This window comes from Emys orbicularis, chromosome 10 (assembly GCF_028017835.1).
Source record: "Emys orbicularis isolate rEmyOrb1 chromosome 10, rEmyOrb1.hap1, whole genome shotgun sequence".
In the NCBI taxonomy this organism is placed as follows: domain Eukaryota; kingdom Metazoa; phylum Chordata; order Testudines; family Emydidae; genus Emys; species Emys orbicularis.
In genome coordinates, this window is record NC_088692.1 from 32,120,737 (window position 1) to 32,134,424 (window position 13,688).

Below are 13,688 nucleotides of genomic sequence, written 5' to 3' on the forward strand. Positions count from 1 at the left end.
AAGTTATTTTAATTCTGTAGCATTTTTGTAGTATTGTGTGTTTCTCCTTGTTTTTTAAAATACAGAGAGGTGGCTCTTCTTTTCTTTCCATTCTCCTAATCTTTTTGCCTCCCCTTCTCTGCAAGAGCCATAAATTATTGGGGAGGCTATCTACTTCTCTAGTGAAGCGTTCTTGTTTAATGAAGGTGGCTTTAAGTGTGTTAAGGTGCACATTCTGGACTTTCTCTTCAGAGCATATTCTGTGGTATCTAAGTGCCTGGCTGTAGATAACATATTTCTTGGTGTTCTGGAGTGGTTGCTGGATCAGTGGAAGTAAGGGTGGTGATCTGTTGCTTTCTTGTATATAGTTGTCTGTAGGGTTCCATTGTTGACACTGATTGTGCTGTACAGGAAGTTGATGCTGGTGTTGGAGTGTTCTACAAAGTTTGATGGATGGTAGTTGTTGATATTGTAGTGGAAATCAGTGTTTAGGTTGTCTGTCTAAAGGATAAGAACCTAAGGATGGCCATACGAGGTCAGACCAATGGTCCATCTAGCCCAATATCCTGTCTTCTGACAGCAGCCAGTGCCAGATGTTTCAGAGAGAGTGAACAGAACAGGGACATTTAATGGATGAAAATATCATTGATGTATTTCAGGCATATAGTTGGTTTCATGTTGCCTTTATCCAGAAATTCTTCCTTGAGGTGGCCCATGAAGAGGTTGGCATGTTGGGGATCCATCCTGGTACCCATGGCAGTTGAAGAAAACCACTCAATGGATGTCCCAGAATAAAAGCTCAATAAGCACTGGAACAGGGATTGTATAAAATATGCCAATGGCCAAGGGTTTTTTGTTTGTTTTAATATGCCTTGAAATGTTTATACAAGATCACATCTGGCATAGCTCAGAACAGAACCTAAGTTTCTTCAATTTAGCCACATTTCCTCTCAGAAATAATCTGCCAAATGTATCCGCTTGACTCTTTTTTTATAGAATGGGGCTACTCCTGCATGCGTAACTCACTGTTTCAGTGCAATACACGTCCGACTCTAGCAGTAGCTGGTCCACAGATAATAATAGCCTACTACTGCTAATAACTTTAGCTCAAGTTGCGGTATCTATGGTGGGGATCTGAATGTCCTAGGTTCAAATCCTACTGACAACCCAGGTGAATATTATTAAAGTTACACATGACAGAATTCCCTTTTTTTCATTTTTTTTTTTTAAATCTAGAAAATTACATACAAAAGGAGGGGCAGTGAATAAGACAGGTCTGAATAGTAACCAAGATTGATGGCTGTAGGACCCAAGCTCATTTACTCAAAAAGTTCATAATGGGGAAGCAGGAGAATAGAGAAAGACAAAAGATGGTTTTTCTTGTTAAGGTGCTGGACTAAGTCCATGGAGAACTGGGTTCTAGTCCTGGCTCTGCTAAAGTTTTTTAATAGGATTTTGGATAAATTACTTAAAATCAGCATATTCAGAGGTGGCTGATAATTGTGTGTTCCTCATTTACTGGGAAATCAACTTGAGCTAGCTAGGGAATGATTTTCTGAAGTGCTGATCATTCAGAATTGTAGCTGAAGCACACAGGAGTTGTGCATGCTTAGCCTTAGGCCCTAGATTCAAAAGCAGCGCTGAGCACCCTGCCACCCAGTGGAATTCACAACCCCGAGCTGGATGCCTGGACTCCTCATACAATGCATGAAGACAGTTGGGCACCAAAAAACGGGATTCACAGAAGCCAGAGTGTAGAGCAGGAAGCCACCTAAGCTAGCCAGTAGGAAATGCCAAGGAGAAGGGCGGGGCCTAAGCCCTGCCCCTGAAAGGGAGTTGGATGCTGTGATGTTACACTCCGTATTCTTTATGGAAATATGCTTATGATATGGATATGGCATAACTGAGATATACTTTATGCAAGATGGCTCATGTAAGATATCATTGGAAAGGTTATGATTTACTGAATATGATTATCCAATCTGTATGCCTGTATCATTTCTGTATCTGAAGTTAGGAATATTGACCATGTATCTGTATTTCAAATGTGCTACTTTGGGTGTCACTCACAACTAGCCCTTCAGGTACAACAGTGAAAAGCCAGATGGGGCTGATGGCCCATTAGGAAGAAACAACAAGACTGTGAAGATACTAATCTTTCTCCTTCCTGAGAGTCGTCCTGGGATGTAGCTGTGACACTACTAGGTCAGGTAGTCCTGCCAGCTGGTATTAAACACTATCTTGGACTTCTAGTAATTTTCCACTCACCGGATGGGGAGGTCAAGTTTGGGAAACAAAATGCTTCCTGCCTGATGTAAATTCTATTTAAGACTGGGAGGGAAGGCATTCCAGACTGTCCTCCATGGCCTACCCAAGAAGAAGGACTGCTGAAAGAACCTGAAGGGACAAAGGAACTAACCTGAAGGGAAAGGCAGGGGTGAGTCCAGTCTGAGAGATAGGGATCCAGTCTGTAAGAAGAAATAACTGGAACTCTGAGCTTATCTAATTCAACATTTAGGGTGAGAAATTACATTTTGTAACCAATTTCTTTAGTGAATCAAGCTTAGTTTGTGTGCTTTGTTTTATTTGCTTAGTAATCTGCTTTGTTCTGTTTGCTATCTCTTATAATCACTTAAAATCTGTCTTTTATAGTTTATATATTTGTTTATTATTAAACCCAGTTTGTGCAATTTCTCACTGGGGGGGGCAAGAGGGGGTGCATATCTCTCTTCACATTGAGGAAGAGGGTGCATTTTTATGAGCATGCGCTGTGCAGATTCTTCTATACAGCACAATATACCTTTGGGTCTGCACTCTAAGGGAGGTGGGCCCTGAGTACTGGGGCAAGTCCCTTAAGCTGTGTCTTCCCAGAGCTGATCTCAGTATCTGTGTCTTTCTGCAGCTGGGTGTGGCCCTGCCTGTGTGTGTGCTAGAGGAGGTTTAAGAGCCTGGCTCAGCGAGACAGGTTAAAGGGGGCCCATGTTGGCAGAACACGTGGGCTCAGTGATATCTCAGCACATCAGGTGGCGCCTTGAAAGGGGGCAACCCGCTACAGATGCCTAACTCTGGGCTGGAGTCTGCTCAGAATTCACAACTGTGAATCCTCTCCTGGAGTTAGGGACCTAAACCGGAACTGCCCTTTCTCAAGTAAAAAATGAAAAGGAGGTGCCGCCTCCTTTATACCCAAGAGTGCAATCATTAGAGCACTACCCAGGATGTAGGAGATCCAGGTTAAGTCCCCATTCTGCCTGATTCAGACCAAGGACTTGAACGTAGGTCTCCTAATTGCATCTCTTAACCACTGGGCTACGGGATATTCTGGGGTGGGGTGGGGGATGTCTTTTTTAAACTCGCTTGTTGAAATGGTTCGACTTTGGATGAAACACTGAACTATTCACTGGAGCAGGGACTGGAACCCAGGTCTGCCAGGGGAGTGTGCTAATCACTAGGTTATCCAGTCACTCTCTCTCTGACCTCCTGAATATTAAAGTATTTTACACAAAGTGGAACAACTTGAACAGAAGAGAGTGAGAGAGCCACACCCCAGAATACCCTCTAGCCAGTGGTGAGCTGGAGCCGGTTCGCACCGGTTCACAAGAACCGGTTGTTAAATTTAGAAGCCGGTGTAGAACCGGTGGTTAAAGGGGCCGGCGGGTGGGCAAACTCCGGTCCGCGGGACACATCTGGCCCGCGGGACTGTCCTGTCTGGCCCGCCTGAGCTCCCAGCTGGGGAGGCTCCCCCGGCCCCTCCCCTGCTCCCGCCCCCACCTCGCAGGGCACCAGCGCTCTGGGCAGCTCGGCAGCTCCTGCCGCTTTGAACAGCATGGTAAGGGGGCTGGGGCTGGGTGGGGGGGAGACAGGTACGTGGGGCTTGTACTCACCGCACAGTTCCCTACTGGGTCTTCAGCGGCACTTCTGCAGCGGGGGGGGGGGGTCTTCACTCGCTCTGGGTGAAGGAACTGCCGCCAAAATGCCGCCAAAAACCTGGTGCGAGTGAAGGCCCCCCCTCCCCCCCGCCGCCGAAGTGCCGCTGAGGACCCGGTAGGGAACCGGTTATTAGGATTTTGGGAGCTCATCACTGCCTCTAGCTTAGGGCACTCAGCTAGGAAGGGGGACCCGGAGTCAAGGCCCTGCTCTGAATCAAGCAGAGCAGAGATTTGAAACCAGGTCTTCCACATCCTAAGGGAGTGCTCCAACCATCGGCTATTAGGGGACACCGCCTCAGCTGGCTTTTTGTGAGGGCCAAGATTTGGTACGCATGTTCTTAGGCAGCTTCTGAGCATGTCTACCAGATCAGGTGAGACAGGCAGGGGAATGTCTAGCTTGTGAATGTTGCTGGGGTTTAGGCAGGAGTTAAGTGCCAAGCTGCGTGGCAGTGTTGAGTTTCAGGAGGCTGTGTGCAGGCCCAGAGGCAGAAATTTAGTTGCCAGGGGGACTTTACCGGAGGAAAATTAGACACCTAGAAACTTTAGGCACCAACAGATTACACGGCAGCTAAACTGTGGTTCTGTGAATGTCAGTGGCGCCTAAACACTGCACTTAGGCACTTAGCTTAAATCTCCCTTGTAAATCTCACCCTAAGTGTCCCAAGCTGGGTGTCCAATAACTGAGGCACTCAAAATTCATGCACTCTTTTGTAAATGTTGGCCAAAATCTCTTTGTATCTCAGATCCCCATCTGTAAAATGTGATTAATAATTCTTTCTTACTTCACAAGGGTGTTGTGAATACTAATTCTTTAATGTCTGTGAGACTCAGATACTATGGTGAGCAGCATAGCAGAAAAGCTGTGAGGAAATAACAGGGTTTGGACGGTGTGCAGTAAATAAATCCTGGTGCCATATAATGAATAATGAGGTTAAAAAGCAGTGCTGAACAGCTGCCTCATTCAATCTGCACCATCCATCAGAGTGACGGAAACCAGCTTCAACAGTGTTACTGAGCATGCTCAGTCTGTGTGAGCATGTTCAGTACAAGCCAAGCAGAAAATCTGGGCGGGCACGTGACCCCACATGTCCCCCACCCAGCCAACACATTGCCTCTGCTATACAATGAGGGCTCAATTCTGCTCCCTTTACTCCTATTGACTTTGTGGTATATGATTGGGACCTGAATGAGACAGGGACCCTGTGAAAAAAAACAGAGACTATATTTGTGTGCATTGAAATCTTTATTAATTATTATTAATAATACTTTCTATTATAAGACCTAGTTTTCAGCTGCTTTTTACTTTGATAAACTTTGACCACTCAGGCTGAAGTTTTCCATGCTGGGTGTCAAGCTCATGCTGAATTTTTTGGAAGATTTCAGCATAAACAGTTCAGCCATTTCCCAAAAAGAGGTTAAGGAAAAATACATTGCTTTGCCCACATTACGTTTTTTTTAAAGCTGTTTCAATGAGAAGCTCTAATGCTTCCATTCTTTGGAGCATGGAGTTAAATTTGGCAGGGGGTTGCCCTGGTGTCAGCTTTTTGCTGTCCCTATGAAAATTCTCCCTAATTTGCCAATTTATAAGCCTCTGAATGCACACAAGTTCAACAGAGTCTTGTTAGAATTTGGAAGCTAACTTCTCCCAAGATTTCATTTGTACTGAGCATGCATCATCCCAGGATATCCACAGCTGAGCTGGACTTGCCCTGCAATTGCTCCTCTTGGATGCCAAGAACAACTAGGATGCCAGGCACAAGAACTAACTGCAAAGATACTGTCTCTACTGGTGCTCTCAATGTTCCCTCTGCTGGTGCCCAGGCAGTGAGGAGGAGAAAGAGTAAGAAGCCACACTGGAATGGTGGTGAAAGGAGAAGACTGGAATGAAGAGCCAGAAAAGAGAGAAGGAACTGGGACAAGAAGCTGAGGTGGAGATGGATTGAGACAGGTTGGAGGGATCAATGGGGCAAAAGGTATCAGGCTTGGGGGAAAACAGGGGCAGAATGGTCTGTAACTTCCCCTCAGAACCTGGAACAGAACCCAGGATTCCTCTGATGTCAACATTCCTCTGATACCAGCCAGCAGATGTGAAATCCACTAATACAATGTATGTGTAACAGGGTAGCTGTCCCTGTAAATGAAATTAGGCCCAGGTCCCCAGTCCAAGTACAGGTGCCCTAGTTTGGTGTAATTAGGAGGGAGGTCTGCCCTGAAAAAGTTATAAATAAGACAGCCCAAAGACATGAGAGCGTTCAGAACCCAGACTAGAAGAATTCAGAAGAAGAGCAGAGCTGGGTTGAGAACTTCAGGAAGGAGATGCCCCTGAAGGAGGGAGCAGTGAGCATTTCCTTACTGAGCAATGGATCCAGGTCATGTTGGTGGAGGTGAGAAGACAGCTGGGGGAGGGTCACTTACAAACTTTCCAAGGCCAGAGTGCCATGCCCAGAGAGAGCTGAAGGCTGAAAGCCACGGAGGCAGATGCCTGCTTGCTCTCAGAGCTGCAGAGCTGAAGCCAGAGGGATGAAGGCTGGGGAATGATTAAAGGGTGAGCCTACTGATGTCTCCAAGCAGGAGCTGGAAACAGGATGGAGAAGCTCCCTAGCTAGAGGTGCTGGGATGAGGTGTGGTAAGAAATGCCAGAGCCATGCTGAAGTGCTGGGGCATGGTGAGAGACACTGGAGCTGTAGTTGTTATGTTGACAGACTGGTGGAACTTGAAAGATTGACTGTGCTAGGAAAATCCGGATTATGGTTTTGGGACCTTCTGTAATAAATTAACCCTGTAAAGGGCTATTTATTCTCTGAAAGGCTGCATGGAGTTACTGGGATGCTGGAAGAAAGGGCAAACTGAAGCAGATGCACCAGTCATGTCACAGCCTACCACAGGATGGTGCCCCAGATGGGATTTGTGTTATTAAATATGGTGGAGTAGGTGATCCCCTGTGAAGAGTGGAACTGCAAGTGCCTGGAAGGGGAAAATTGAGGCATTGGAACACTGCAGGACCATCCTGAGGGCGTGCCCTGGAGGTAGTCGTCCTTCGACATTGTGCTTCACCTTCCTCACAGTACAGAGGATGACAATTTACTACTGCTATCAGTGACTTTGTTAGCTCAAGTGGCAGCAGTCCGTGCTGTGGATGTAAAACTTTTAACTCTGCTGATGAATCATGTGGGAGTCAATATGGGGTTCCACGTGATGGAAATCCTGTTTTTTTCATCTTATTTTTTTATAAACTTAGGAAATTACATACAAAAAACTATAAACATTAAAAGAACACTCAGGTTGCAAAGTCAAGCAGTCAGAAGTTAGGAAATGCCAGTTAGGAATGCATTGTGATACAGTCTCTAATTACATGGTTACAACTTGTTTTTGTTTTTGGTAACTGGATTTAATTCTCTGGCCTATGTTATGTAGGAGGTTAGAGTAGAGATCTAATGGTTCCCTTCTGGCCTTAAAATATAAATCTATGAATATCCCTGGTGAATCAGGAAAGCTGGGCTGCAGGAGGCATGAGTTAGGCTCTGGGGGTGAAATTGGGCTCAGGGGCACCATAGGGGCAGGCAAAAACAGTACAGTTTCGGGGTGACTATGGGGCTGAGCGGGCTGCTGCATGGTGCACCAGGGGAATAGAGTAGGGAAGTACGACAGAGGAGTCAAAGGGCCAGAGGGATCAGGGACATAGGGGGGGGGAGAGGCAGAGATTTCAGGCTAGAGAATTTGGTTGAAGGGCATGTGAGTGTACATGTATGTGTACGCATGGGGACAGGGGATGGCCTGAAGCTATGAAGGCAGCCTGGGGCCCTCATCTTCCTGAAAAGGAAATGGTTTATGTTCCAATCACCTTCCGAAGCTTTTGATAAAAATTGTTCTATTATCAGATTATCTATAAAGTTTGGCAAAACATAAAAGGCTGTACCACACCTTTACATCATCAATACTTAAAAGTATTCTTTCCTTTTCCACATCGCCATGTACTTGCAGTTCTGGGTTCCGGGTGGTGAATTTAAAGTCACTGACAGGACTTTTGGGAGACTTGAGATTCTGGAAGCAAAAATACAGAACAACTCACTGTAGCTTCACTTACAGGTACATTTCCGTCTCATATACAACCAGTCAAGGGTGGATAGGATGTCTCTTGAAAGAGAAAAAAAAGAGCAACCCAATACTTCCAATATACCATGGAGGTTTTACTTTTAAAAGAATTAGAAAATGTTTAGGGAAATTATCTTAGAAATATTTTAAACACTTTAAACAATAAAACATATTTGAATTTAAAAACAAGGCAGCAAAGAGAAAGCACTCACACTGTATTCAGCCTGTGCTGTGCAGGCATAAAGAACTTCATATCTTTCTGTGCAAGGACTGAGACACCATGAGGTCTGCCTGCATTAGGCCCCAGAAAGAGTGCGTGAAAGTGCCCCAGGCCTCCCTTGTACCCTCTGATAAATCCAACATATAGCCAACCCAAAGTGCTCCACAGAGTAGAGAAGGCACACTGGGGAACAAGAACTTTTTATTGCTCTCTGTGACTTTGTCACCCATATGGCAGAAGGACAGGTCCTGTACCGCCTCTTCCACCCCTGTGACACACCCTGCACACCTGATACTGATACCTGTCAGCAGAATGCATCAAAATTTTGTCCTGAGTGCTTCTGTGCATCAATCCAGGGGATGTTTGACATTCCCTCTACTACTTCAAGCAAGACATTGCCTCCTCTAAAGAGCCACATTCTATCTGCACCAAGGGGGGGAACAGTAATCACCTGATTTCTACATGTGTTTTAAAAATCTGAATAAATAAAATTAATTATAGATGTCCATACAGTGCTGTGGACACCTATCTCATACATTAAAAATGACAACATAGACAAAGGACTGCCCATAAAATACATCCACCTCAACTAACTCACACCATCCTCAACAGCCTTAAGAAAGGGAAATAAGATGGGCTTTTCAGCATGCTTGGAAGGTTAACAATCTGGACCCTGGCAGAGCAAGTGGGGGAGCGAGTTCCAAAGCTGAGGACCGCTCCTGGAGAATGTCCTGCCAGCAGTTCCCTCTCATTTATAGTGAAGGAGTTGCTTCTTAAGTGCCTCTGCTAATCTCAACAGTGACAGCATATTTTGGGCAGAGACCAACACCCTGGATTCCATGCAGAAACTTACTGGAAGCGGATACAGATGACAGAGCATTGGTTTAATATGCTCCCAACAGGCAACTTCACAGCATAGCCTACTAGTTAGAGTACTGGACTGGCAGTCAAGAGATCTGGGTGCTATTCCTGACTGTGCCATTGGCCTACTAGGTGACCTCAGACAAGTCACTTCAATGCTCTGTGTGCCTCGGTTTCTTCATCTGTAAAATGGGTCTAGGGATAATTACTTCCTTTGTAAAGTACTTTGAGATCTACTGATGAAAAGTACTTCATAAGAGCTAGGTATTATTATTACTCTTAAGAAGCAGACTGAAGAATTCTGAATGGTTCCAAAGTGTAGCCCAGGTAGAACACATTACAGCAATTTAAGGCCATGTCTACACTTACAAGCTTAAGATGGCACAGCTGTACCAATGCAGCTGTGCCAGCACTGTAAGACCACTCATGTAGCCACGTTATGCTGATGGGAGAGAGCTCTCCCATCAACATAATAAAGCCAGCTCAACGAGCGGCAGTAGCTATGTCAGCGGGAGAGGGTCTCCCAACAACAGAGCACTATGCAAACTCGAGCTTATGCTGGCAAAATTTATGTCACGCAGGGAGGTCTTTTTTTCACACCCCTGAGCGACAAAAGTTTTGCCGACATAAGTGCTAGTGTAGACATGGCCTAGTAGTGAAGTGACAAAGACATGGACAGTTAAGGCAAAGGCTACCTCAGGGAGAAAAGATCTCACTTGTCTTGCCAGATGCAGATGGGGAAAAAAAAAACGGTTACTCACCTTCTCGTAACTGTTGTTCTTCGAGATGTGTTGTTCATGTCCATTCCAAGCAGGTGTGTGCGTGCCGCGTGCACGCCAGCCGGAAAATTTTACCATAGCAGCGTCCGTAGGGTCGGCTCCGGCGCCCCATGGAGTGGCGCCTTCATGGCGCTGTATATAGGTGCCAGCCGACCCCCCACCGCCTCAGTTCCTTCTTGCCGATACTCCGACAGAGGGGTAGGAGGGTGGGTATTGGAATGGACATGAACAACACATCTCGAAGAACAACAGTTACGAGAAGGTGAGTAACCGTTTTTTCTTCTTCGAGTGATTGTTCATGTCCATTCCAAGCAGGTGACTCACAAGCCCAAGTCTAGGTGGTGGGGTCGGAGGTCACTGCAGTCTGGAGGACTGGGCGGCCAAATGCAGCATCCTGCCTAGCCTGGTGCGTAATGGCGTAGTGAGCCGTAAAGGTATGTATTGAGGACCAGGTGGCCGCTCTACAAATCTCCTGTGTTGGGATGTGGGCCAGGAACGCAGCTGAAGAGGCCTGCGCTCTTGTGGAGTGGGCCGTGATAGGTGGGGCTGGCACATTGGCCCGACTGTAGCACTCCTGGATGCAGGTTCTGATCCAGGACGAGATCCTCTGTGACGTGACCGGGAGCCCCTTCCTACTGTCAGCCACAGCGACGAAAAGTTGGGTCGACTTCCTGAAGGGTCTCGTCCTTTCTATATAGAACGCGAGAGCCCTGCGAACATCCAGAGAATGCAGCCTGCGCTCCTTCGCGGAGGAGTGCGGTTTAGGATAAAACACAGGGAGAAAAATGTCTTGACCCATGTGAAACGGGGAAACCACCTTAGGTAAGAACGCAGGGTGCGGTCTGAGTTGGACCTTGTCCTTGTGGAAGACAGTGTATGGAGGCTCGGATGTCAGAGCTCTGAGTTCCGATACTCTCCGTGCTGATGTGATAGCCACCAAGAACGCAACCTTATATGAGAGGTATAACAGCGAGCATGAAGCCAGCGGTTCGAATGGGGGCCCCGTGAGGACAGACAGGACCAAATTGAGGTCCCAAGCAGGGACAGGTTGACGGATATGCGGGAACAATCTGTCAAGACCTTTAAGGAAACGTCCAACAAGCGGGTCTGCAAACACTGAGGTACCCCCCTCTCCCGGGTGGAATGCGGAGATTGCAGCAAGGCGTACTCGAATCGATGAGAGAGTTAGTCCCAGTTGTCTTAGGTGTAGCAAGTAGTCCAAGATAAGAGGGATCTGGGCGAGCAAGGGGGCTTGACCGCGTTGTGTAACCCAGAGGGAGAAGCGCTTCCACTTGGCAAAATACGCAGACCTTGTCGAGGGCTTCCTGCTGCCCAACAGGACCTGTCTGACCTGATGAGAACATTGTAATTCCCGTGGGTTTAGCCATGGAGCATCCAAGCTGTAAGGTGGAGCGACTCCACGTTTGGGTGAAGGAGGCGACCGCGATCCTGCGTGATCAAGTCCGGTAGTAGGGGCAACGTGAGTGGAACCCTCGTAGACATGAGTAGGAGAGTCGCGTACCAATGCTGGCGTGGCCACGCAGGAGCTATGAGGATGAGTCGAGCGTGATCTCTGCGGACCTTGAGGATCACTTTGTGAATCAAGGGAATTGGGGGGGAAGGCGTAGAGAAGCCCGTCTGCCCAAGAGAGGAGGAACGCGTCTGATAGGGATCCCTGACTGCGTCCCATGAGGGAGCAGAATTGACGACACTTCCTGTTCTCGTTGGAAGCAAACAAGTCCACCTGGGGATGACCCCAAAGTCGGAAAATTGAGAGAACTACATCCCAGCGGATAGACCTGTCGTGACTCTGGAACGAGCGACTGAGAGTGTCCGCGAGAGCGTTGTGCGTGCCGGGGAGGTAGGATGCTATCAGGTGAATTACGTTGTGTACGCAAAAGTCCCATAATGCCTGGGCCTCCTGGCAAAGGGGAGAGGAGCGAGCACCACCCTGTTTGTTGATATAAAACATCGTTGGAGTATTGTCTGTGAGGACAGAAACACACTTGCCCGCGAGCTGGGACTTGAATGCCATGCAAGCGAGGCGAACCGCCCGCAATTCCCTGACATTGATGTGCAATGAAAGATCCTCCCTCGACCAAAGTCCTTGGGTCCGGAGGTGGCCCAGATCTGCTCCCCATCCCTGATCCGACGCGTCCGTTACCAGGGTCAGGGAGGGCTCTGGTTCGAGGAAAGGGACCCCCGTGCAGACCACCCGAGGGTCGAGCCACCATTGGAGGGAGTCCAACACCGGACGAGGTAACGTCACCACTGAGTCTAGGGAGTCCCTGACTGGCCGATAAACCCCTGCCAACCAAGATTGGAGAGGGCGCAGTCTGAGCCTGGCGTGTCTGACGACATAGGTACATGCTGCCATGTGCCCTAGCAATTTGAGGCAGCTTCTTACTGTGGTGGTAGGGTAACTTTGGAGGCCGAGAATGATGTTGGACAAAGTTCGGAACCTGGCCTCTGGGAGATATGCTCTGGCTTGTGTCGAGTCCAGAAGTGCTCCTATGAACTCGATTCTTTGTGTTGGAAAAAGAGTGGACTTGGCCTCGTTGATTAAGAGGCCGAGGGAGCTGAAGGTGTGCCTGATGAAGACCACCTGAGCCTCCACGAGTGCCTTGGTCCTGCCCTTGATGAGCCAATCATCCAGGTAAGGGAATACCTGGATCCCTTGCCTGCGGAGGAAGGCTGCCACGACTGCCATGCACTTCGTGAAGACCCTTGGGGCTGCTGATAGGCCGAAGGGTAGAACCGTGAACTGTAGATGAACGTTGCCGACGAGAAACCTGAGGTAACGCCTGTGGCAAGGGATTATTGCGATATGGAAGTATGTATCCTTTAAGTCGAGGGCGGCATACCAGTCTCCTGGATCCAGGGAGGGAATGATGGAGGAGAGGGAGACCATGCGGAACTTGAGCTTCTTGACAAACTTGTTGAGATGCCGCAAGTCCAGAATAGGTCTGAGGCCCCCTTTCACTTTCAGTATTAGGAAATATCGAGAATAGAAGCCCTTGCCCCGTAGATCTCGAGGCACCTCCTCCACTGCCCCTGCTGTAAGGAGGGACTGAACTTCTTGACGGAGAAGTTGCTCGTGAGAGGGGTCCCTGAAGAGGGACGGGGAGGGGGGCTGGCGGGGCGGGAGGGAGGAAAACTGGATAGAATATCCCTCCCCTACCTTGCGAAGCACCCAAGCGTCTGACGTGATCCGGGCCCACGCACGATAGAAGGGGGACAGACGTGATGAAAAGGTAAGGTTGGGAGGATCCAGAGATGTGTCCGGTAGGCCGTCCTCGACCGAACCCTCAAAACGGTGGCCTAGGCCCCTGCGGAGGCCTTGGTTGGGTAGAAGACTGGCCGAAGGGCTGCTGTTGTTGCCTCCTCCTGCCAGTCCGCGGTCTTCTGTGCCCGGCATCACCTCGATTTTGAGGTTGATATGGACGCGGGGCCTGCGGAGGCCTAAACTGCCTACGCTGAGTAACCGGGGTGTGTAAGCCTAAAGAACGGAGGGTGGTCCGCGAGTCCTTTAGGCTATGGAGCCGTTTGTCCGTCTTTTCTCAGAAAAGCGTGGGCCCTTCAAAGGGTAAGTCCTGTATAGTCTGTTGGACTTCATGAGGAAGGCCTGAAACTTGAAGCCAGGCTCCACGCCTCATGACGAGGCCAGTAGCCAATGTGCGCGAGGCCGAATCGGCTGCGTCCAAGGCTGCCTGAAGTGAGGCTCGAGTAATTAATCTGCCCTCCTCGACAAGGGCCGAGAACTCGGTTCTTGAATCCTGCGGGAGGAGGTTCGTAAACCTAGACAAAGCCAAGCACGTATTGTGTCCATAC

The 13,688-nt window shown here is 48.3% G+C and overlaps 1 protein-coding gene across 1 annotated transcript in view; it reads right to left on the bottom strand.

Moving 5' to 3' along the window:
• The window catches only part of KATNIP (katanin interacting protein), a 201,618-nt gene that overhangs the window by 131,196 nt on the left and 56,734 nt on the right, over nucleotides 1-13,688 (bottom strand). Inside the window, exon 6 of the mRNA XM_065412567.1 lies at nucleotides 7,827-7,946. Within this exon, the coding sequence (XP_065268639.1) occupies nucleotides 7,827-7,946 (120 nt within the window). The remainder of the gene's footprint in view (nucleotides 1-7,826; nucleotides 7,947-13,688) is intronic.